This window comes from Orcinus orca, chromosome 11 (assembly GCF_937001465.1).
Source record: "Orcinus orca chromosome 11, mOrcOrc1.1, whole genome shotgun sequence".
Taxonomy (NCBI): Eukaryota; Metazoa; Chordata; class Mammalia; order Artiodactyla; family Delphinidae; genus Orcinus; species Orcinus orca.
This window is the reverse complement of record NC_064569.1, coordinates 41,661,848-41,684,271: the sequence shown is the minus strand read 5'-3', so window position 1 is coordinate 41,684,271 and position 22,424 is coordinate 41,661,848. Positions and strand designations below refer to the sequence as shown.

The window sequence follows — 22,424 nt, the reverse complement described above, 5'->3', positions numbered from 1 at the left end:
AAAGGGTTGGACTTGGTGGGTATCACTGCTATTAACACAAGAAGGAAGGTGGCCAGGGAGTGCTGACTTTCCTGAGGGCTTCCCTCAGTTTTCCTTCTCTTGAAGGCAGAGAGGAGGCATGACCAGTGCCAGGTCACATCCCAGTTAACAAGGATCTAGTTAGAAACAAAACGCAATCCACCCGTTTGGGAAGCATAGCAACCCTGGTTCAACTGGCTTCCACACTCACGAGTGTATGATCTCAGGCAAGCTACTGCGTCCTCTACGCTTCCGTTGCCTCATCTAAAAGGGCACTGACTTGCAGGCTATAGGACTAAGTGAATCCTATAACCCTCCTCCATTGCTTACAGATAGCACACAGCACAGGGCCTGGCATGAGGTAAGTCCTCAATAAACGGTAGATATTTTATTACACATGGTATCATTAAACTATTTATTATCAGAGAAGCAGTCAAAAGCACACACACTGAAGCCAGACATATACGGGCGTAACCAGCTCAGGCAGTTGCTAACTGTGGGCCCTTGAGTAAATTACTTCAGTTTGCTGCGACAATTAAATGAGCTAAAACATATATAAAGTGCCTCAGAACACCCCAGCATACAGCAAGTGCTATGAAAGCATTTGCTATTGTTGTTTATTTTCTTTACAGCACAACCAGCATTGTCAACCAAGCCACCACGTGGACCGTCTGTCTTAGGTTCTCAAAGATGTATGAGTTCACAATGTGAGTTTGCAGTGCAGTCAGGAACAGAGGTTGCATTCCTTCCCCTTTGCTCCTTCCTTCCTCTTTCTCATCTCTGCTCTCTTTCTCCTTCTCTTGCCCTTTCACCCTTTCCCACTCTCATCCTTTCTTTCTCTATCTTCTTCATCTCCCCGTCCCTCAGTCTCTTTCTTCTTTCCTTTTTGTTTCTCTCTTCTTTTGTCTTCGTCTCTTTAGTCTATCCCTCTTTTAAAAGCAGGACCCATTTTTTCAAACAAGATCTTATGTGACCCCCAGTATGTAAAACAGACAAACCAGGAGCTGCTCTAGTTCAGGCAGGAAGAGGAGCTTGGAGTCCAGGGCAATCCAAGGCTTCCTTCCCTGAGGTACTACCCCAGGGTCCTAGGACAATCACTGGACTCGATGAGCTCTGAGGTCGTTTACAAAGCAAAGACTAGAAAGGACAATTAGACACTAAAGGCAGAGAGCCATTCAGCTCCAACAATCTAGGCGCGAGGCCCTCGGTAACAAAGCCCTCCTCAAAATTCAGTATGAAATATAATAGCCAGCATCACAGAAGTCCAAGGACCTTGATCTGGAAGGATGTTCTTGAAGAGGGGTAACTTTGAAAACCCATCAGCATGATAACCCTTAGAGGCCAGGTCTTGGCTCTGTGGGGTTGGATATAACTGCACCCGCTACCACCCTGAGCCCACTCAAATCCACTAACAAAATCAAGTCGTTCAGGGAACAGAAAAAAAGTTGCCCGACATTTCACGAAGAGCAAGATGGCTGCTTTACATCAGTCTACTTTCCCTTTTTCCAACCAGCCGGTTGGTGCCATGGTGATGGCTTTATTTTAGATGCGGTGCTTTGGTTGGGCTTTTAATTGGCTCCCTGGTTGCTAAGAAAATGGTTGCCTTGGTTTTGCAGACTTAAGGGCCACAGTAAGCGACACGTGGGAGTCTGCGTGGGAAAGGAAGTCTGTGAAGAAAATTTGCTTTGGTTTCTTCCCCATAGAACTCCCTCCCTTCCCAAGGTAAATTTAGTCTTCTTCCCAAAAAAGAAAATTGAAAAGGTTCTCTTATTTCCATGAATTCTTATAGTACATATTTGGAAATCTGGTTCCGTTCCTTTTTTTATCTCCTCCTCTCTCCAAATGTCCGCTGTTCACCTGCACGTGGAGGTTGAAGCAGCGGACTGTTCACGTTTCTAACAGTTGACAACTGTAATGTTTTACAAGGAACTAGGCTCCGAGTCCTTGCCAGACAGACAAGGGTAGGGTTTCCCTACCCTGTGGGGCACCGAAAAGGGATACTAGATATCTAGTATCCCTGCCATTTACTGAGAGGGGAAGATCCTCAGGATACTCGTTTCCGTTCCACAAAAACTAAGACGATGCGGAGCCTTAGGAGCGAGAAGAGATCAGTTAGGTGAATAAGGAGGTTTATGAAGGGACGCACAGCTCTGCACACCGTTACTGGCCCTACACACCCACAACAGCAAAGTCTGGGCAAATGTGTTAACATATGGGGGTGAGATGTCCAAAAGTTAGTTTGCTCCTGGACATTTTCAGAGAGAACCTTGGGGGCACTGGGAATTGTAGTCTCAACCTTGGGGGCACTGGGAATTGTAGTCTCAACCTTGGGGGCACTGGGAATTGTTTTCAGAGAGGGCCTCATGATTCCTCCAAGATGGTGGCCTTTGTAGACCAGGAGGTTTCTGAAGGCCAGGGCTTCTCCCAGGTCAATTCAACAACGTGCTAGGCACTGGGACTGCGTTGATGAACAAGAATCGCCACCCTCACAGAGCTTATAGCCGCACCTGGAAAGGCAGACACCAGGTAAGTAATTGCACTGACACTTTTGAAACTGTTTCACCTGAGAATCAATAATGCTAAATACCATCACTGCTTCCTCATTCTTACTTCAACTCTCTCCCCTTCTCCCATAGCTTTACTGCTTTGAGGAGAAGTAAGACCACATTACTCTCTGCCGACACCCCATGCCCCGTCCTCTGAAATATCCCCAAAGCTTACGGCTCTGCTGATTGTGAATTCCGCTGAGTTTATTGGATCCTGGTGAGCATGCTTGCGATAGGATAGGGGTGAGGCAGAGCAGGCAGGATTATCTCATTATTTGTAGGATTATCTCATTATTTACAGGATTCTGGAATTCTCCACTGTGGTTTCTAAACCATTAGATAAGAAGCCCGCTTCTTTGGATTAAAATAATGTCAGAGTTTCCTAACTGAAGGCTGAAAAGCAGAAACAAGTATTCATTCAGTGTTGGCTTTCCATGTTGTAGCAATTGTTAAATACAGAGGGAACAGTGGTTACATAGGAATGGATCTTCCTTAACGTCCTTTAATTCTCTCACATCATTCAGCTCCAGCCATTCACTGTCCTTTGATTACAGCAGTTCTGTCTCGTCCGCTTTAGCAAAGGGAGTCAAATCCTACTAAGCCCTCCGGAAGGAATCCTGGAGCCCCAGCACTCCTCCCCAGTTCCAAGCACAACAAGATTCAGTTCCGTACACATTTTTTGAGCATCTACTTTTGCCAGACCCTGCACTAGGCCACCGGGGTAACCAGTAAATCACTGTTGCATTGAATGGATAGGTCTGCTCTGATGTTTTTACCAGGAATAAAACAGGCCTGTTGGAGGCTGTTCGTCTTTCTTTCTCAACTGCTACAGATACTCAGAGAAATCTTGTCTTGGTCTCCAAGTGAAGAATAAAATTTGCTAAGGTTCTTAAGCTAATATTGATATATCTTATCTTGGAATTCTTATGATCTGCAGTTACTTACCTGTTATCTCAAAGTATAAACTATAAAGCTTAAAGATGTTCTATCAGACAATGACCTCAATGGGAATTAAAGAAAACAGGACAAATGAAGCTGTTCTGGAGCTGAAAAGTAGTTAGTTCAGTATTCTTTTTACGTGATACACCTCAAGATTAGTCTAGGTTTAGTCTAACTCCTTGCCCATATGTGCAGGGGAGTTTCGGGTTCCCTTCTAGGGATTCTCCTTTCACCACAGATGCCCCTGCCCATCTCTCTCTCTCTCTCTCTCTCTCTCTTTCTCTCTCTCTCTCTCTCTCTCTCTCTCTCTCTCACACACACACACACACACACACACACACACACACAGACTAGAAGTGGTATGTGGCTTAAATGACTCAAAAAAAAAAAAAAAACTTGTTCCAAGGACACCAGAGTAATTTGAGTCTCCTTATCTCAGGGACTCTGATTATTACTGGGTTAGCCTGGGTGTGTGGATTCTGCAGAACGGCAATCAGGAACAGTACAGTACGGATCTATAATGGGACAACTCAGCTAAATCAGCATGAATCAGGTGAAGAAGAAGTATGCAGAATCAATCAGAATCTTGTGAGAGAAAACCTGGTCACTGAATCTACTGCCAAAGAAATCAAGAGGAGCCTGGAATACAGACCACAGTCGGACAGAAAGCTGACAGTTGCGAGGGAACTGCAGTGTAATGGGAAATCCTCAGCAAGCCAGGCTGTGTCACGGAGGAGCCACCTGCTACGGAGTTCAGGCTCTGACGGCCACGCTGCTGCAGGCACGCTATGATTCAACAGTGGCTGCCCTTCCCCCGGGCACAGAGCGCCAGCGTTAGAGGGGTTTCAGCTTACCTGTTCACTCGTGCAATGTATTTATGGATATACGGGGGTGTTTAAAGCGAGGCAGAATTAGGTATAATCACAATGCACGGTACATTTGTCCTTAAGGGAAAACCAAAAGGAAGAGAGGAAGGTAAGTTTTGTGGTCGAGGGCAGGAGGGGGGGGTTCCATCATTTTCTGTCATCACAGTTCTTCCGTCTCTGTTCCTCTCTGCCTCACGTCACCCTACTGGCTCCTCATGGTGCTGATTACAGAGACTTCTTGAGGTCCTCTAGCTCACTCTTACGTTGTTCCTTCATACTTCTTACCTATCTGTGTACAGTGCTGGCAGCGGCTTTGAAGTCCTTCCTGGATTCTCCACATGTAGATCTGAAATGCTGGTTTCTATAACCAGCAGACTCTATTCCTGAAGCTGAGACAATTTTTGCGGAACTCAGACCAAGGGACTATATTTATATTATCATGCACACTACATATTTATAGCTCAGCAGCTTGGACCAGCAACACAAGGCACATACCTTCTACCAGTGTATTTGTAACAACGCTCAATATACTGTTGATCCTGTCCTTCCGCCCATAGGAGGCCAACTGGTCCATGGAAACTAAGAGAGATCCAGGGCCTTTCTTCTTAATTTCCACCTCGGTTGTAGCCTGAAAAAAACAGCAAGTTGGGTGAGTAAAGTCTCATCAACGTTAAGGCTGGGCCTTAGCGGATATAGTCTAGAGTGAGCGAGAACCTATGCTCTTCCTTAGATCTTTTTACTTTGATCCTACAGTCCTATTCGCCTCAAGGAGTAGAATGAAACGAGTTGGCCATGGATCATCCTTCGTTCCACAGATGACAAGACCAAGTCGTTGAAGTGTGTATAAAATCTACAGTGAACCCAAGAGTCTGGCTGGGATCCAAATACATCATCTGCTCCATGTACGCAGAGAGTAGAAAGACCAGATCCCCTGGGAAAATGCCATCAGAAGCAGACCCTCCTGTCCTCCTCGCATATCCACAGCATTTGGCTAGAATTGGACCACATGATAAAATAAGTCAAATTCACCTGTACGTGAAATTTCACGAAGGGCCAGGTGCCTGATCACGCTGAGTATTACAGACACGGTTTCCTTCACTTGTAGGAGCACCACCATTCTACCAAACTGTCACTTCCAAATGTCAAAACTGGGCCTAACTGAACGTTAGCAAGTGGAAGTTCTACTCCAAATCTCCTCCAAGCCACTGCAAACAAGAGTGGTAGGTTTTGCCATCTTAATTAAACACATTGCCTCATATGTCTTTTTACATTTATCTTGTCTTTTTACATTTTTATTTTATGAGTTAACCTGAAAAATTCAAATTCCCAACCAAATAAAAAGGGCAGAAAACACCATCAGACTGTTAAACAAAATATTTTTTACACGCTCCTCCTTGGGCGATACCAGTATGGTAGATTACAGCAAAGGGTTTCTGAATGTCCCTAGCTTGCGCTGTTTGTGCCAACCTGAATATTCTACATCAGATCAGGCTTAATGGGGTGGCTTAAAACCTAGCTTTCTAGTTAACCATGCTGTACTGTAACACGTCAACCATATAAACTTAGCTGCTCCTTCCATGTGAAGGTAAGAGGACGGAGACAGTCACCACAGGACAGGGAAGACATGTGTTTGTATGAAGCTAGAGAAGTATCTGTCTGATCAGTGACAGTAAGTTTTGAAAAGAAAATAATCATCTCTGGAGAGTTACATCAGAAAGCCTTTCTATTCTTACATATATTTAGATTTTAAGAACTGTACTGAAGAAAGTTCCGGGCAGATTACAATTTATCCCATCATGGTGTTTTATCAAATAGTTCCACTGATTCAGAGATTTGGTTTACCTTAGGGTTTTGTTTGTTTTGTTTTGTCTGTCTGGCAGAGCTACAGAAGAAATGGAAAAGAAAAAGAACTGGTTTCCTTGGGAATTCCTGGATGCATTACTATACAAGCATCTGTATTTGTAAGAATGACTTAACCATTAGCTCAGGTCATGATACAGTATATTTCTTTGAGAAATCACTTTGTGCTACAATTCCCAGCCTGATATTCATGACATTTAATAAATGAGATTAAACTACTATATTTAAAAAATGACAGGACTTCCCTGGTAGCGCAGTGGTTAAGAATCCGCCTGCCAGTGCAGGGGACACGGGTCCAAGCCCCGGTCCGGGAAGATCCCACGTGCCGCAGAGCAACTAAAGTCCGAGCGCCGCAACTACTGAGCCTGTGCTCTGGAGCCTGCGAGCCACAACTACTGAGTCCACGTGCCACAACTACTGAAGCCCGCGTGCCTAGAGCCTGTGCTCCACATCAAAGAGAAGCCACCGCAATGAGAAGCCTGCACACCGCAACGAAGAGTAGCCCCCACTCATTGCAACTAGAGAAAGCCCGCGCGCAGCAACGAAGACCCAACGCAGCCAAAAATAAATTTAAATAAATAAATAAATAAATTTATTTTAAAAAATGACAATCATCTAAAAATAAACACAGAAGTCCCAATACAATGGACATTCTTATTTCTGACATTTATTAATTCTAGATTTTTATTGAACTGCCCTTCTGCAAATCTACAATAGATAGATTTTATAATGCTGACCCCCGAGGTACTGGAAGATCTAATGGACTGGCTGGTTTATCAAAGAAGGATGAAACTGCACTTAATATGGCTTTGGTATTAGTGTAGCTTACTGTCTTTTGGGCATGCTGGATGTAATAAGATATAAATTCTTCAGGCTTTAATAACACCAACCTTAAAAAACAAAATTAATGAAAATGCTATCTAAAAAGACCTAGTCAAATCATTATATTATCATTTGTTGATACCTATTCAAAAGATAAAACAATTTTTAGCTTGGATAAAAAAATCCACAAAAATTAAAGAAAAATTTATCCCCAAACTTAATATTAAGATGGAACAATTACTATTTATCTCTTTCTAGGTAAAATGAAAGTAAACTGTAGCAGGGCTATGTGGAGACAACTTCTGAAATATTAAAATTTGTTCCATAATCCATAATGTGTTATAGAACTATAATCTATACTGTACAATTGCTTAACTTTTAAAAAAGAAACAAATGAAAGAAGATGCTGAGAAATGAACATTTCAAAGCCCATACTTAGGAAATTCTAGAAGGTAAAAAGAGAAATCCATTAATTATCTTTTTACAAAGGCAAGAGCATTTAGCATAGATCCAAATAACTGGTTCCATCAAATGTCTTGGTAATAATAAGATATCCAGAAAAATTCCCACATATTTGTAAATGAAACAACAGACTTCTAAAGATCTGTGAATCAAAGAGGTTTGCACAGGGAAATTTAAAAAATACTTTAACTGATGACAATGAAAACACAATACATCAAGATTTATGGGATGAAGCTAAAGAAATTGTTAGAGAAAATTTTACAGCTTAAAAAAGATATAAGATCAATGCTCGAAGCTTCTGCCTTAAGAAACTAGAAAAAGAGGATCAAATTAAGCCATAGGTAAGTATATGAAAGGAAATAATAAGAATGGAAATTAATGAATTAGTAAATGGACAAACAATAGACAATCAAAAAAGGTCAAATGATGGTTCTTTAAAAAGATTAATAAAATTGATAATTCCCCAGGCAAGACTGATCAAGGAAAAAAAATAGAGAAAACACAAATTATAATTTCCAGGAGTGAAAAAACAGGATATCACTATAAATCCTATAGACGTTATTAAGATAATAAGGATATGTTGTGAATAACTTTATGCCATTTCATCTTGGATGAAACAGACAAACATATCCAAACACAACTTATAAAAACTGACATAAGAAGAAATAGAAAATCTAAATAGCTCATATTAATTCAAGAAATTATAATAAAAAATCTTATCACAAAGAGAACTCTAGGCCCAGATGGGGCTCCATAAGTGAATTCTATCAAATGTTTATGGAAGAAATAATACTAATTTTACACAAATTCTTTCAGAAAACAGAGGTTAAGAGAATACTTCTCAACTTCTTTTATAAGGCGAACATAACCCTGATACTAAACCTGACAAGAACATTACAAGAAAAGAAAATTAGAGATCAGTATCCCCCACCAACAGAGATGTGAAATCCTTAACAAAATATGAGTAAACAGAACCCAGCAATATATACAAAGGACACTACATCATGACCAACAGAGTTTATCCCAGGAAAGCAAGGTTAATTTAATACTAGGAAAAAAGTCAGTGTTATTCATCATGCTAACAGAATAAAGGAGAAAAACCATATGATCATCTCACAGATGCAGAAAAAGAACATTTAACAAAATTCAACACCTCTGCATAAAAATAAAATTCCTCAGCAAGCCACAAATACAATGTAGCAGTTTCAGTCTGACAAAGATCATCTAGGAAACCTATAGCCAACACCATGCTTCTTGGTGAAACATTAAATCCTCTTCCTCTAATACTGGAAACAAGGAAGGATGTATGCTTTCATCAAGTCTATTCCATTTTGTATCTAAAGTCTTAGCTAGTGCAATAAAGCAGGAAAAGTAAATGAAGAGCATAAAGATTGCAGTTGCTGTTACTCACAGAAAATATTACTGTGCATGTAGGAAACACTATGGAATTTACCCAAAAAACCCAAACAACAAAAAACCCTCCAAGGCTAATAGAACCAATACATTAATTTATCAAGGTCATGAGATATAAGGTTAATATACAAAAATCAACTGTATTTCTATATTCTGGCAACAAATAATTGAAAATAAAAATTTTAATTATACCTTTTACAATAGTATCAAAAAATATCAAATACCAAGCAAAAAAAATCTAATGAAAGATGTCTAAGACCCCCACTAAAAACTATACAACTTTGCTGAGAGAAACTTGAGAAGACTTAAATCAATGGAGAAATGTACCACATTCATAGTTTGGAAGACTCAATATAATTAACATGTCCATTCTCCCCAAAGTGATCTATAGATTCAGTACAATCACTACCAAAATTCTGTGTTTTCTGAAAAAACATATACATATATTTATGTATAAATTTTTGTGTGAACACCTGTTTTCCTGGGTATATACCTATGAGTAGAATCTCTGCGTCATCTGATAACTCTATGTTTAACTTTATGAGGAGCTGCCAAACTGTTTTCCGAAGTGTCTGTACTATTTCACTTTCCAACCAGTAATGTTGGCTATTGTTTCTTGTGTCAGACTATGACCAGTTGAAGGGAAGAAAACCTGGAGCAGACTCTTCATCGTCACCTTCCACCTAGAATCTGCTTGGGATTCTGTGAGGTATGTCTCTACTATTGGCTCAGCTGCCCAATTCTCATCACCTGGAAGGTGGGAAGGAGGTGTCTTCCTCCAAGCATGCTGAGACCCAAGGACCAGAGGAAAGATCACATACTCATTCTCTCCCCTCCCTTGTTTCTTGGGGTCATCTTTTGGGGCGGCGGGAGATGAAGGTGTATATTTTTATTTGTTTCGTTTTCTTTCATTTTGTTGGGGAGGGAGGAGGAGAACTAACAACTTTTTAAAGTCAGGAGCCTCTCTGCCTTGTAAAAATTCAGCCCCTAAGGAGCCTTGGTGCAAAACTATCAGTAACAGAGGAAGCCATTGAGAACCTTAATTACTTTAAACCCAATACAAATTTATTGCATTTCTCTTAACTCAAACACAAAGTTTATTAGGCCACTGACTTCCAACCTCCTAAATTGTAGCTGTCCTTCTCAAAGAGATATTCTACCATGTCTGCAGATGGCAGGTTCTGCCCACATTTCTATAGATCTATCCAAGGAATCTCAACTTGTTATTGATTCTGAACTGCTTTCACAAGGAAATACATAACTGGCAACTTACCAGCCAGTCACCTTTCTTGGGACTAAAATTTAGAGCATTTTAGAAGTGGGCTTAGGACCCAGCCATTTATCTCCTGTTTCAAGCCTTTCTAAAATTTTTGCAGTATTCTGCTTTAAAATACTGTACAATAATTTCTCCTTCTCAAAGGATCTTTGGAATCTTAGAAGAAATCCGACCCTCTCCAAGTCAAGCGATTCAGCAGAAATCCCACTGTCTACTTCTCAGGCTACAAAGGCCAAAAAAGTATAGGGAAAGGAATGGAAACTGGCTTTCTGAATACCAAGGATGGGCCAAGTAATACGCTTCACATTTTATAAATGTTATTACATTTAATCTTCAAATAGCCCTATAACAACGGTCCTTTTTATCTCTTTTTTACAGATAAGGAAATGGGCTTAGAGATGCTCATTTTTCAGGATCACTTGAGTAAATAAAGAACCCGGGCTTCATAGTTAGCATAGCATAATGGTTAGTGGTTAACGCTGTGGAGTTTGATTGTCTGGATTCAAATCCTAACTCTACTGCTTACTGTGCAATCTTGGACAAGTTGCTTTATTTCTCTAAGCCTTGGTTTCCTCCTCGTAAAATGCACACAATAGTAGTATCTAACTCAGAGGGCAGGAGCTGTGAGCATGAAATGAGATAATGCTTTGCATTTACAACATGATTTCTGAGTTATGTGTGTTTTTGGATGGTCAGTGGCACCTGCTTCCTTTACGAGTGAAGAGCAATGATTTTCCAGCTCAGAGATGAAGACATGGGGAAAGTCCCCTTAACCTCTGCTTCAGCAAAACGCAAAAGTTCTCAAACTATCAAAAAATTATCACCACTCAATCACAACTGAATAATTAATGAAGATGTGAAATAGTTTTTGATGAGATTCTAATGAGGTGATGTCTGGATGTCTTTTTTTCATAGGGAATATCATATTTCTTAATTTGAGCCTAAGGAAAAAAAAATACAGATGTGGCATAGCCCAAGCATTAATGTTGTGTGAGATCAGCTTATGGACCATCAACGGCTCCTACACCAGTCCATAAAGCGTGAGTATGTAACTGGAAGCACTCTGATGGTTCAGGCGAGGACAAGTTCATCTGTAGCTGCAGACGCATCCAAAACGTTTTGACAGTGAGAATCGCTATCTTCTCACCCAAAGAGGTATAATAATTGCTCACTTGGCCCAGGCTGCATATAACATTATGAATATATTAATTCCTTCTAAGAGAAATGACTTTTCCTACTTCCCAAATAAACAGTCAGGAAGTTCTCTTGGCGTCAGGAAGACCTTGGTTCCATTTCCACAAGTCACTAAGTCTCTGAGTCTATCTGTTGATTGGATAAAACCACCTACTGAATGGGGAAGTTATAAGAATTAAATGAGATCATACATATAAAGGTGCTTAGCATAGTGTCATCAGAACTCAGTCTATGGCAGCTATAAGTATTAGGCCCACTGTAGAAAACTAGAAAGAACAGAAAAGTGTTAAGGAAGGGGAAAAAAGTCACTAATAATGTCCCCTTCCGAAGGCAGCTACTGTTAACTTTTAGTCAGTCATCTTTTTTCTATATGCAGTTTGTCTTTATATAGATGATATCATACCACACAAACTATATGCATTCTGTTATTGTTTTGTTTTGTCTTTTTGGCCTATTAATGTAACTTAGATATTTCCCCACACCGTTAACCACTAGGAGGTGCTTCTTTATGGCTTCTAACAAAATAATTTTTCCTCGTTATGAAGCCCTTGGGAATGATACAGTCCTACCTACCTCATCTTCGTGCCACTTTGGGATCTGACCTCTTGGCCTTGGGAATCCTCAGGTCGGTCACCATCATCACTTGGGGCCACTGCAAAGCATCTCCTAAGTGCTTACAGGGTGTTGAGTGTGCAGGACCCCCAAAACCCCAAAGGCAGCGTTCTGTCAGCCACAACGTAAGGCAGCGCAGACAGCCTTACATTCCACAGCCATCTGCTCAACTGCCTCTCAGATTGATCTCCCACACAATATAACAGAAGCTGCTAAAAAAACAAAAACAAAACCCGCAAACCCGCTCAGCTGCCTTTAAGCTGAAGTTCAAGCTCCTTCTTCCTGGATACCTTTTCTAATACCTTCTCTTCAAAGAAAAAGCAAGATATATTATTTCGCTTCAATATTTTTTAAAACTGCTAGGATATCAAAATTTACTTTCGTTTTCAACATCTGAATTATGCCCACTGTACTGTCCATGCTGATCCACCCCTCCTTCTCCATTGATATCATCTCTTGTTTTATTAGAGAACATAATTATCTATCTAATTACGGAGCCAAAAAATTTACACCTAGACATAGAACCAGTGAAGATCAAAAAATTATATTTCAAGTAAAGACAGTCACTCATAACATTTATTCTGGCCAACTACCTAGCTTGCAGGGGCTTTGGAGACACCGTTTGTTATCATTATTGTTCCTATTACGCTTGATCTGAAACAGTTCTCCAGAAGAGCAGTGGCCACGTGACTAGGCGGAGAAGACATGAAAATTAACTGAGAAGCAGAAGACTGAGGTTTCTGAAAGGTCTGTCAGTGATGAGCTGTGTAACCCCAAGGAGTACAAACTCACTGAGCCTGTTTCCCCATCTCAAAAACAGGAATAATCAGCTCCATTTTGTCAGCCTTATGGAATTTTTATTCGAAACAAATAAAGCATGCAGAAGTAATATGTACCTTGTAAAGAGCTACACAAACATAAGGGGGAAAACATTTTGCTTTCAAATAAAAAGTCAGGAAGAGGAAGGACAACGTCAAATATCCTAACTGTCTTTTGAATTTAGGACAGTCAACAACTGTCCTAAAGTGCTAAAAACAGATCATTCTGAATAATTCCATCCTTGATTGTCCAATTTTCCTCCACACATGCAACATGCTAATGAAACGGCTGGCTATCTTCATGCTGTGTTAGAGGAAACCGAAGTGTTGCAACAAAACAGACCGACATGCTATCTCAAGAAGCTGAGACCGGCTAAGGAGGGACTGAGGAAAGTTAAGGAACTAGAGGTAGAAAGGATTAGGATCACTAAGGTTATAAGAATTTAAAACTAGAAAAAAAGGTATAAACAGCTTAGAATCTAAAGAAATGTTAAGGGATGGCTTTTCCCAAAGAGGCGAGCCATTATCCTAGCCCCTAGACAAGCGATTTTGTGAAGCTATGATATACAGCTCCTCCAGAGCTTGACATTTGATTACATTTAAAATTCATCTTTCACTTCCCTTTTCCTTCCTCCCCCATATACCATGTGTTCTTGCCCTGACCACCTACCTTCCCCTCCTTCGATTTATTTCCATCTCAATCCCTTTTAAATGTCTAGGTCCAGTTCCCCACTGGTTTCCTTAACCTCTCCTTGCCTGGCTCTCCCAGTGCCTACTTCCTACCCTCAGTATCACCCATGCACATTCCTCTTTGGAAAAAGAGGAAAAATCACATCTCACTCTTGTAGAGGAGACTAAGAAAATTATTCAAAGCTATGTTACTTTTTTTTTTTTTAAATAGGAAGACAAGAGCTTTAAATTCCAAGTTGTTTCCCTACGAGGAGGGAGGACGCAGGGGGAGAGAAGCAATGATAGTTCCAAACCCGCTCAGACTTGGGTCACTGGTGACGGCAGAGGCCCTTCTCATTCCATCCGGGCAGGATCCTCTGGCCAGAGGCATTCAGTCAAAGCAGGTGTGGGGAGGAAAAGAGATAAGCAGGCAGAGACGTGCAGAGATGGAGAGAGAGAAAAAGGGATAAAATAAAGGAAAGAGTTGATGGGGAAAGGGCCAGAGTCAGAAACAAGAAAGGAAGATGGGGGAATATGGAGCAAGGAATAAAGTAAAAGGGAAAACAGGGCGAGTAAAAGAGGAGGGTGAAGAGAGAAATAGGAACAAACCAGGAGGGAGAAAACAGAAGTGGTGGGGGGCAGAGACACGAGTTGGGATGGAGGGTGGAAGAGAGACCGGGTGGAAGGGACAGAGCAGGGAGAGAAGAGAGGAAGGGAGTGGGAGAGAAGGCCATGCCTAGCCTCGGTCTACTTTTTTACTTCCTTACACTGTCATCAGTAGCTGCCTTATCTATTTTCACCTCTGGCAGGAGACGCCCGCTGATGTGGGAGCCGGGGCCGCCGATGAGGGACACCACACCGTTGCAGTCCACCGTGCTGTTGCGCTTGACGCTGCGCCGCAGGCTGGGGAATATGCGCGAGGAGCGGCTGCCCTGGCTGTAGCCGCTGTAGCCGCTGTAGCTGCTGCGGCGCTCGCGGGCTCGGATGGGGATGAAGAGCGAGTCCCGGCGGCCCTCGCTCTCCTCCACCGTGCTGTGCTCGTCGTCCGCAAACTCGTTCTCGGAGCCCGGGTCCCGGAACCGCCCAGGCCCCCTGAAGCTGAAGATGCTGCTTTTGCTGTTGTGGCGGGACAGGAATGGGGAGCCCGGAATGCTGAGCAGTGACTGTAGGGGCAGGAAGAGAGAGAGACAGAGAGAGAGGCATGAGACAGGAAGGGGACCCCGCAGAGGCTGAACAAAGGCTGCCAGCTTCCCCAGTCTGGCCCCATCCTTGCATTCCTGTTCCTCAGAACACAGGTGTTTCCAGAAAGCACTTCGGGATGTTGAATTTCTACTGCTTTTCAACACCCATCACTACTCACTTCTCCTTGCCCCATAACCTTGCGATACACCTGTCTTTGACCTGTTAACCATTCACAAGTTCTATTCACTGTTCACCCATGTATTGAAAGGATGCTTTTATCTCATGCTCAGTGTATTCAATCCACCAGGAAATACATTCAGTGTCTATTTCTCATTACTGTGAGCTCACCTGGAGTGTGCCTTTAATCTACCAAGTTAGATTCTATGCCACACTTGGCAAAAGGAGAGAATTTAAAAGTGCCCAGTCACTTGCCACTCTCTCAATGGGTACCACATGCCCTAGAGGCTCAGAACTATGCCAATAGTTTTTTAGTTCAGTTGAAAATGGTATGTCCCCTCCTCCTCCATTTTAAAGTCAACGTTTTTTTCATGAGAAGTTTAAGTATCTGTAAATTATATAATTCCCAGCATTGACATTTTAAAGTCAAACTTGTATTTATCACTTAGAAATTTTTCATCTTTTTCTCCTTCAGCTCATACTTCCATTCCACCTGCCCTAGAGAATTTTATGCTAATGTATATTTTTATGCTTTAATGTATTTTACTGATCACCTTTCAATACTTTTCGGCAACAAAAAATTATAAATAAACTGTACTTAAAATTAAAAGAAAATTTTCCTGTGACCATGAGTCTCCAAGAAATTTAAAAAATTCTCCTGGATTGTGTTTTTATTACAATTCTCATTAATACGATTGATGACAAATATATTCTACACTTTATAAGTAATGACTAAGCTTAAAAAGAAAATTTTATTAAACTATATCTCAATGAGATGAATTTTTTTTTCTAATTAGTGTTTTGGTGTTTAAATATTTGTAGATAGTATTATTTATTATTAGAATCAAACATGGCTCAACAGAAACCCCTCTCTCCCTTCTAATATTATTTAGATTTTAAGTGCTGAGAAACCTTACTCATGTAAATGGTACCTTGGAACAGAAGAATATTGTTATAAACAGTAATGTCACTCAATTCTTTGAACTCCTTCTAAGTTATATGCCAAAATTGCATAGTAAGCGATCAGCAAAATTTATCTTAATGCTCTATCAGCTGACAATTAAATCAAGTCCTCTTTCAATTCTGTTGAAAGCAAAGAACTGAAAACCACCCAACTTGCCAAAGGACTTGTACCCAGTTGATAGAAGTATTCCACTTCCTGATTCCTGAGGATACCAAAAAGGCCTTATTTATTATTAACTAATAATTATATCGGTACCTCTTACAGGGGTTATTATTTTACTTTAAAGGAACCATATTTAACCCAACAGAAAAGGCTGGAATAACCAAAATATTGTCAATTTCTATACATCACTGCCAACATTAATTTTTTAATACAATGATGTTATCACATGCTTTAAAGATATTTTCATCAAAACCTTAAAGCCACAGACTTAGCTCATTTAATTTACAAAAATGCCCACCATATGATCTAATGAGCAAAGCCAGTCCCCAATGTCAAAGCAATTGGCCAACTCAGACTTATTTTCATTGGAAAAAGTATGACTTCATTTTTAATTTTTAATAAATGTATTAATATGTATCCCAGGGACATCCATCTTGCTCCTGAACTTAAAACATCCCATTGTCCCTGATTATAACTCTATATTTCACTCTTATTACAAGTATATAAGAGATAGGTAAATTCAGAAAGCCTTACAATGGGTTTGTTTCCTAGATTAAAGAAAACTTTTTAGACTCTAATATTTTCAACTGTCCCTTTGTTTTGCACCTCCAAAGATTTTTATATCTTAGGGCAATGCACCACTTAGGATTTGGGATGAGAGAGAGGTATGCCTTCCTTTTGTAAAGTGGGAGAAGGCTGACTGTGAAAAGAAAAGTGGAAAAGAACTGGTGTGACTTTGGACCACAGGCCTCACCCTAGGCGTAGGAAAATGTAACTTAAAGATCTGGAAATCAGGTTCCTTAAAACTGTGCTTAGAAAGTCTTCAAGTACCCTGAGGGGATGCAATCCCAGTTTGAGGACCTCTGCTCTAAGAGAACAAAACCTGACAGACAACTGACCTCAGACAATCCTCCTTGCTACCCTGAGATACTCAGTTTGCCCAGTTATGGCTTTGAAGGAATTTCAAAGTAACTTTTAGCTATATAAGATTTTTGCCTTAGAGTTTAGGCCTTACCCTTCTGGTAAAATGATTCCACTGTGAAAGTTCTTTGTGGGCTAGGACTCTGCCAATATAGTATACATATTAAAAGTGCTAAATAAACATTTTAAAATAATACTTTTGATGATAACCCTGGAATGGCTGTAGGGCTCCTCTTTAATATTTCTGCCCATATCTTTTTTTTACCTAGAACTCCACTTCTAGTTCTAGACTCAAAATGATCCCAGTTCCATTCTCTTCCTGTAATGTACAAAGCCCCCATGCCCAGGTGGGTAGATTTTTTTTGGATATTTCTAGTTTTATCATACTTCATTCTCTAACCTGTATTTCCCTTGTTATGTAGTCTCTTCTTGCGGTGGCTTGAAGCAACTCACAAATCCCTGAGATAATAAATGAATTTGATTACTGGAAACTGCATCAAGAAAACCACTTATCACAGATCATTTTACACAAATGTTACTGTTAAATACATACTATATGCTGTATGTAGACCTCTAAAAAAATAGGATTCAGGTACGCAGCATCTCTGACCCGTTTCCTGATCACTCTGACTTGTTCTGCTCTTCTGCCTCATCCCTGCACCACAGAGGAGGAGCTGCATGGGTTAGATTCTAGAATGTTCACTGGGTCTCATTTATGAGTGGAGGGTGTCACTGTGTATTAAAAGGGCACATGCATGGCCATGTTCCTTCTCCATGCTGTTGAGCTGGTAGAGGGGTCAGCGCCTCCTCCAGCTTTTTGCTTGCTATTCCTCATTTCACATATATGTTTGGGCACCCTCACTGATTCATTCCCCTGAACCATTCACAGATCAATGCTAGTATATAATCCGCTCCTGGTTTGCAATGAGACAGTAAAAACCTGAGAGAAGCATTTAGAAATTTTAATAGCAAGTAGGCATTTTTACAACATCCAAGAATGTGATGATTTTTCTAGAAGGTTATTGCAATTATATTTTACAAGAGTATCATTCATGAAGAAATGGGAAAGACAAAAACTGGTCCTTCGCTACAGATAGTTTGAGAAACACTTCTCTAAACAATGTGGCTGGCCAGAAGATTTGTTAAGTGTTAGAACGCACCTATGAGTTTTGGTTTCTTTCTTTCTTTTTTTTTTTTTTAATATTTATTTATTTAGGCTGTGCCGGGTCTTAGTTGCAGCATGCGGGATCTGGTTCCCTGATCAGTGATCGAACCCAGGGCCCCTGCCTTGGGAGCATGGAGTCTCACCCACTGGACCACCAGGGAAGTCCCACCTACGATTTTGTTTTAATCAGGTATGGTAAGGTGACAGACACAGAGATAACTGTCTTTGAAAGAAGAGTTTATTACTTACAGTTCCCAAAATAAGGGGGCATGGCATGCTGCACCATGTCATGCCAGGCCACACAGGGCCTCACGGTGGGTGGGGGTGGGTACGAGGGTCAGTCAGGAGGCAGGAGGAGCCAGGCAAAAAGCCTGGCCCAGAGCCTTTGCTGTGGAAGGGATGGGTGAGGCAGAGCAGGCACATTTGAACAAGTTTAAAATTGGATAGTTTGAATAATTTCAAACAGGTTCTGGGCTATAGGAATGGTCCTGGCTCTGGAGTGATTTAGGGCACGGGAAATATTGGCTGGGTGTGTGAATTAGATACCAGGAGGTTGGGGATAAGGGTCTTGGACTGGTTGATCTGCACATGAAAGGCACACTTCCTGGCAAGTTGTTCGCTCTCTCTAGGAATTAAACTAGCACCAAGAGGGGCAGCTCCTCCTAGCCAGCAAGGCTCCTAACATGTCAAAGCCCCGTAAAATACAGAAAATAAAAAACTGCCTCCCTTCTCACCGCAAGCTTCCCTGGACTGAATCTGTGATTTTCACGAGGCCGACGTTGGGTGCTGACCCTACCTACTATATTAGGTCTCCATATTAGGAAAGAGGTTTGATTTTTATTTGATAAATGATCATTAAATACCTGTTGTGTGCTAAGTGATGTGGATATAGTGGTGAACAAGACATATAACATGGTCCCTGCCCTCTCGAAACCTGCAGCCTAGTAGGAAATATTATGTACTACATGAGGAAATACTATATACTATATTAGATCTCATATAGTATATAATACCTGACTATTCTTAACTGATAGGAAAGTGAGAGGAAGTGATAGAAAGATAATGACCAATTCAGTGACCCAGGAACACTTAGGAATCAGGATCCTGAGACAATACACACTAAAAGGAAACAGTTTATCTATTATTCTTTAATTCTTTGTTCCATTCTTGGCAAAAGAGTTGACTGCAATAAATGTGGAAGGGGAAAAGATGAATTTGTCCCATTTCTCCTTGTATCCCTTGTATCTAATCCTGATCTAGCCAATTCCCTAAGGAGACATATCCTGAGGGTAGCCCCTGACCCCCCAGTCTCAATTCTCCTGGACTGGAGGGTTTTAGGTATGACTCAGGACCCGTGGCTCTATTAACTCCTGGGATCCAGGCTAGTTTATGAGATAGGTCCTGTTTTCAAAATCTTTCCTGTCAACAGACCAGGAGCTTCTGGTCCTTTTCAGGCAGTCACCTCACAGCTAACTAAAAATACTCCCTTAGATCTAGGTGTCTGCTTGGGAGAATAGCTCTGGAGTGTTCTTGGTTAGAGGGAGGAGCCCTCACATTACACAGAAAAATTAATTGGGAATTTCAGGGCATCCATGTCAGCTGTTTACTGGGATAAGGCTTAACAATGACTGGGATGTTTAGAATGTAATAAATTGATGATTTAAATGTCCTACTTCCATGCCATATTTCACCTTTTCTTCACTTTTTCTTTCCAACACAGCAGCTGGTTCTTAAAATGTGGTCTGGGAACTCCCGGGGTCCTTGTGACCCTTTTATTGGGCGGGGGGGGGTCACAAGATTAAAACTACTTCATAATAATACTAAGATGATGTCTGCCTTTATCACTCTCATTTTCTCACAGGCATACAGTAGACTCTGTGAGCCTGACAGTTTCACAGAATTTAAAGACTTTTCTTATGAGCTTGATAGAGATAATAATATACGTGATTTTTTAATATTGTGTGTCAGTACTTCGAAGATCTGCATAACTCAGTGAACGAGTATTTCCCAAATGGTCAACGTAAGATGCTACAAGTCATTCATGAGTTAAAGACCTATAGTGCAAAATACAGGAAAGGATTTTTTTTTTTTTTTTTTTTTTTTCCGGTACGCGGGCCTCTCACTGCTGTGGCCTCTCCCGCTGCGGAGCACAGGCTCCGGACGCGCAGGCTCAGCGGCCATGGCCCACGGGCCCAGCCGCTCCGCGGCACGTGGGATCCTCCCGGACCGGGGCACGAACCCGTGTCCCCTGCATCGGCAGGCGGTTCCTCAACCACTACGCCACCAGGGAAGCCCTACAGGAAAGGATTTTAATGTAACAGTACCAAGTTACTGATACAGTTTCAGCTTCCACATTGCAACTAACCATTTAAAAATCTACCATTATCCAGTTTTGGAAAAGCATCAAAGAAGAATATTCACAATTATCTAAAAAGGCTGTTAAAATATTTCCTCCTTTTCCAACTACATCTGAAAACTAGATTTTCTTTAAATACTTCAACCAAAGAAACATACATCGCAACAGACTAAATACAGGTATATTCCAGCTATCTTCTATTAATAACAGATTAAAGAGATTCGCAAAGATGTAAACAGTACCACTTTTTACACTAATTTTTTTTTGATCTGGAAAACAGTTTATTTTTTCAAAAATATGTATGATCTGTGTTAAACATATAATGGGTTTATCATTATTATTTTAAATAAATCAGTAAACAAACATTTTAAAATTTCTTAATTATAATTTCTAACACAATAAATTGAAAGCACATTTAAAAAAAGCTCTTTGGGGTCCTCAATAATTCTTAAAGATATAAAGACCAAAAAGTTTGAGAATTGCTGCAACAGAATAATTAAAATACTTTGCAAAAATGAACTCAACCTACTACTTGTTTTCACCTAAACCCTAAAAACACAGCAGTAATTTTACAGAGAAACAGGTAGGAGACAGGTTGGGCAGATGTCTCGAGAGGATCTCAGCAGATCTGAAATACAGGAAACTGACATTCACGTGAACTGTGCGGTGGGAAAACTGAAGCCAGTCGCCACAGACGACCAGGTACGTGTGGAGGTGAGTGAGGAGCGGGTGGCTAGAGACTGCAGTACAAGGCTTATAGTCAGGAGCCCCCGGTTCAAATCTTGCCTGCAACACCTACTAGCTATATAACCTTAAATAAATTAGTAAATCTCCCTAGGGCTCAGTTTCCGCAACGATTCGTCCAGATAAAATCAGAGAAACTGCGGGAGAGTCCTGGGACAAAGAGTATTACTACTGTGTGGGCCTTCTAAGCAAGTCTTGGCAGTCAGCCACGGACTCTAGGAATCCACAGTTTTTCTCAAATGGGGAGATTAGAGGAAGTGAACATTTTCATGCAAAGCAGGACATCTCAGAAGCTCAGCTTTATTTCTGAGCTAGGGAGCAATCAGTGCAACTCTGTGCTGAAGCCTATGGATTAATCAGAGCCCATTCAATAGCAAAGTGTTAATGGTACTAAGGTATTCATTAACTAGCTCAGGATGGCTCTCAAGACAAGGGCTGGATTACAACAAAGCTACAAGCACAGTTTTCCCCCAGAAGAGACTGAACTAGGAGAAAGGTGAGGTGAAGGTGAGACAGAGATGGTTCCAGGCCATAAAGGAGTCCCAGAAGGGGTTAAATCAGATTTATAAAAGTTCTTCATTCATTTTTCCAACAAATATCTGAATGGGCATAGAAGCAGACCTTGACTTTAGGATTTTATCTGAGAGAGGAGAGGATATGAACATTCGTAAATATAAAACCACATACAGTAAAAAGCAACATGCAGAGAGGTACGTATAAACATAATGGAAAGATGAAATGATAATTTCCAATTGGGGGTGGGATGGAGGAGGGTCAGGGAAGGTTTCTTGAGAAAAGGATGTGAAGAATAAATACAACGTGGACAATTCAGAAATGGAAAAAACAGGGCATCTTAGAGAGGCTGTTTCTGGAGCAAAACAGAGGGTAGAAAAGAATCATCGTGTATGAGAAGCATCTAGTAGTTCACTGTGGTGTAAGTATAGGGTGCTTGAAGGGGCACAGGGACTGGAGACTGAAGAGGGAGTCTGCATCGGGGAGGGGGAGTGCTATGAATTCCACCCCAAAGGGGAGTTCCCTCTCCCATTCTTCTTAGTAACTACTCTAAACTGTCACTATTGTCTTCAAGCTCCCGACTCAACCTCTCAAACCCTTCGATAAGATTTTTAATTTCCTACATTATTGAAAACTAGAGACTGACAGGTGCCATCTCTCTCCACTTCCTACTCCCCATCTACAAACTTGCCCCCACACACCCACCTCTCTTGTGCTGGCGTCTTTGGGGGGGGACAAGGTACCC

The 22,424-nt window shown here is 41.0% G+C and overlaps 1 protein-coding gene across 5 annotated transcripts in view; it reads right to left on the bottom strand.

Moving 5' to 3' along the window:
• The window catches only part of SCN8A (sodium voltage-gated channel alpha subunit 8), a 177,551-nt gene that overhangs the window by 45,352 nt on the left and 109,775 nt on the right, over positions 1-22,424 (bottom strand). For all 5 annotated transcript variants that reach the window (XM_049694090.1, XM_049694089.1, XM_049694093.1 and 2 more), the window contains exons 12-13: positions 14,296-14,658; positions 4,865-4,997 (exon numbers count right to left, since the gene is read on the bottom strand). In XM_049694090.1, coding sequence (XP_049550047.1) covers positions 4,865-4,997; positions 14,296-14,658 — 496 coding nt within the window. The remainder of the gene's footprint in view (positions 1-4,864; positions 4,998-14,295; positions 14,659-22,424) is intronic.